Source organism: Coffea arabica, chromosome 11c, assembly GCF_036785885.1.
Source record: "Coffea arabica cultivar ET-39 chromosome 11c, Coffea Arabica ET-39 HiFi, whole genome shotgun sequence".
Lineage (NCBI taxonomy): Eukaryota > Viridiplantae > Streptophyta > Magnoliopsida > Gentianales > Rubiaceae > Coffea > Coffea arabica.
This window is the reverse complement of record NC_092330.1, coordinates 3,715,559-3,718,634: the sequence shown is the minus strand read 5'-3', so window position 1 is coordinate 3,718,634 and position 3,076 is coordinate 3,715,559. Positions and strand designations below refer to the sequence as shown.

Genomic DNA, 3,076 nt, shown 5'->3' with positions numbered 1-3,076 from the left:
AATGGTGAAATGGATTGCGCTGTCGGAAATCACTGGAATTCTTCCCCGGCGGAGTATTCTTAGGAATGCTTTAGCACCAGCAATGTTTATTGACTATCAAATTAGACAAGACCATCATGAAGTTGAAATTTGATAGGAACCTATTCGAATTTAATTTAATATTAGAATGACCATTTATTAAAAAATAGTAGTAATGTAAAATTGTGTTTTTCTTTCTCTTTTTTCTTTTGGCTAAAATTACTTTGTTTGCATATTCATCTATTAAAATTTCTTGTAAGATACAAAGTTCAAACATTTATAATAGGTACAAGTTATGAATTTCCTTCCTTATTCATATCATAGAGTAGTCATTTGATTTTCTAAAATTTAAAGTTCTTAACTTTAAAAAAAGTATCAAGGTTTTAACTTGATAAATATTAACTACATTTTAAGTTAGAATATACAATTATTTTTTATTTAATATAATTTAATTAAGAAAAAAACAAGAATATTTTTTTTTTTTGCAGAAAAGGAACTAATTTGTTTTTTTTCTTTAAAGCTTTAGTAAAAATTAGTTAAATGCAAGAAAAAATAAATTATTAAAGGCACTAATTGGCTTTTTCCTTAAAGCTTTAGTAACAATTAGCTAAATGTTAAAAAATTATTATATAGTAAAAAAAAAGAATTTTTTTATGTAAGAAAATGTTAGTTGGAAACAATTCTAATTTTTAATGAATTCTTCTCCCATCCAAACAAAGAATTTGGAATTCCAAATGAATTATGTATCAATTCTATGCATTACCCAAACAAAAGAATTCCAATGTTTTGGAATTCCAATTCAAGAATTCTAATTCTATAGAATTCCAATTTCAATTTCAATTCAATTCCAATTCTGTAGAACCAAACGCACCCTCAGTTCACTAAATGGTTCGAATTTAAAACACTGGGTAAATCATCACATCGCATAATCTCCTGCAACATTTTTTTAATTTCTTTTAAGAAAAGAAATAAGTACCGAGTTTAGTGCTGTGCTTAGTATAGTAAATCACTTTATTCTAAGTACTTTTTTTTAAGCTAACGTAACGTAACCTAAATTATCACTCAACTTTTTCAGAGACAATTCAAGATAGTGGAGCAGATGTCTCTGTTTTAATGGGGTGGCACCTACCTCCACGTCATCATGCGTGTCCTTTTGCATTCATTAAGCAAGTCAAACCTTATCTTTTTACGGTTTGGATGATTTTCATATAGTCCAAATTCTTCTCGTGTCCCCCTTTCATACCAGCATCAGTGCATCACCACTTGCTCTTCCCAATTCGTGTCTGAGTTCGGCACTCAAAATCTTTAGCCGATCTCCACAAAATTCCAGCCACCATGCCTTCTACCCCATCTCCATCAGAAGATAAATATCTCCATGACCTTCTGCAACTCGCCCGTCCTTTCCTCCGTGGAGAGCTCGAAAACGTCGACAAAAACCTTCCTTCTCTAGTCTCAGTCCTGCGCTCAGTTGGGGCAGGCGAGTGCTGGCACAAGCATGGAAGTTTTCTTGAACATTTGGTTGACATATATCGCATTCTCAAGCTGTGGAAAGCCCCTGATGCTGTTTGCCTTTGTGGGCTCTTTCACTCTGCTTATTCCAATTCCTATGTCAATCTTGCCATCTTTGATCCGTCCACCGGTCGGGATGTAGTTCGTTCCCACGTCGGAGAAGCTGCTGAGAGGCTAATCCACATGTTCTGCATCGTCCCTCGTCAGCCTTTGATCCATGATGATCTTCTATTTCATTATAACGATCAAGAATTGGTCGAACACCTCAAGTTTTCGGAGATTTCTCTGAGGAATGCGAAGGAAAAAGATTTGTTCAACGAGGACGAAAGTTGGAGACGAAAACTCAACTCTGTTCTGCCTGCTGATGGGGTAGTAGTGAAGCATATCAAAACAGGCGAAGAAGTTCCGGTTTCGCGAAGATTGGTAGCTGTGTTTCTCCTGATGACAATGGCAGATTTTTCCGACCAGCTGTTCTGTTTTCAGGATGTTTTGTTTGAGAATTCCAATGGCCGTTTAGAATTCTCAGGCAATAATTTCTATGGTCTATGGCCAGGTGATGGCAAGCCGGGATTATGGCTGAATTCAATATCGAGGATGGGTGCGCTATACACCTTGATTGTGAGAGAAGAGGAGATTATCCTTGAGCAAAGGAGAAGAAATAATGGAGGGGTTATTGTTTTAGCAGATGATAGAGATGAAGAGCTTGAGCTAGTGATCCCACCTGTATTTGAGAACTGCACAAGGGTCTTGGATGCAGAAGAGCAGAAAATTGGGAGGGAGCTGTATTGGGAGGCTGTTTGTGAAGCAGAAAAGGTTGGGTTACAGAGAGCTGTGGAGTTGTTGATAAGGGCAATTGAGAAGAACCCTTTTGTTGGAGAGCCTCATGTGGTTTTGGGTCAGATTTACTTGAGCAAAGGGAAGTTTGAGGAGGGTGAAAAAGAAGCTGAGAAGGGGCTGAGAATGATATTGGAGTGGGGAAGTCCTTGGGATAAGAGGATGACTTGGGAAGGATGGGTTGCATGGGCTAGAGTTTTGGTGATGAAGGGCAAGGAAAAATCATGGCCCAATACTTCTTGGGGCATCCTCAACTTGGGACTTGTTAAGTGAAGGGTGTCTGGATTGGATAAGATTGATCACTACTATGTTTCTTATTAACTAGTGTTAATCTTGAATATGGCACGACTAAATGTTCAAATAATGTTTGTATCTTGTCATTTTATCAATAATACTAGGGAGAAAAGCCCGCGCGACGTGCGAGAGTTTAGTGCCTGTAATTAAAGATGATTAATAATTATTATTTGATATTTTGTAGTATAAGAATTGAAGTATGACAATTTTGTTATGTGATATTAAACAGAAAAATCATAAATTACATGCTGAGTTAAAAAATATAATACACAATGAAATAGAATTATAATATGCGATCAACTACTTTGCATCAAACCTAATAAACTAAAAGACTTACTTATATCTGCTTATGAACATTATAAATATTAAAATTTGTTGTTTAGTTTGAATTTAATTTTGATATAAGGGCAATTCACCATAT

The 3,076-nt window shown here is 35.8% G+C and overlaps 1 protein-coding gene across 1 annotated transcript; it reads left to right on the top strand.

The window, feature by feature from the left end:
* Positions 1 to 1,088: 1,088 nt before the first annotated feature.
* LOC113715682 (uncharacterized) lies at positions 1,089 to 2,796 on the top strand. Its single transcript, XM_072070978.1, has one exon. It carries the CDS (start codon positions 1,354 to 1,356, stop codon positions 2,632 to 2,634), a length of 1,281 nt encoding a protein of 426 aa, XP_071927079.1. The 5' UTR covers positions 1,089 to 1,353; the 3' UTR covers positions 2,635 to 2,796.
* The last annotated feature ends 280 nt before the right edge of the window (positions 2,797 to 3,076 follow it).

Bases quoted from the DNA above. Each gene is read 5' to 3' on its own strand.
- LOC113715682 (XM_072070978.1), top strand. From the start codon at position 1,354: ATGCCTTCTACCCCATCTCCATCAGAAGATAAATATCTCCATGACCTT.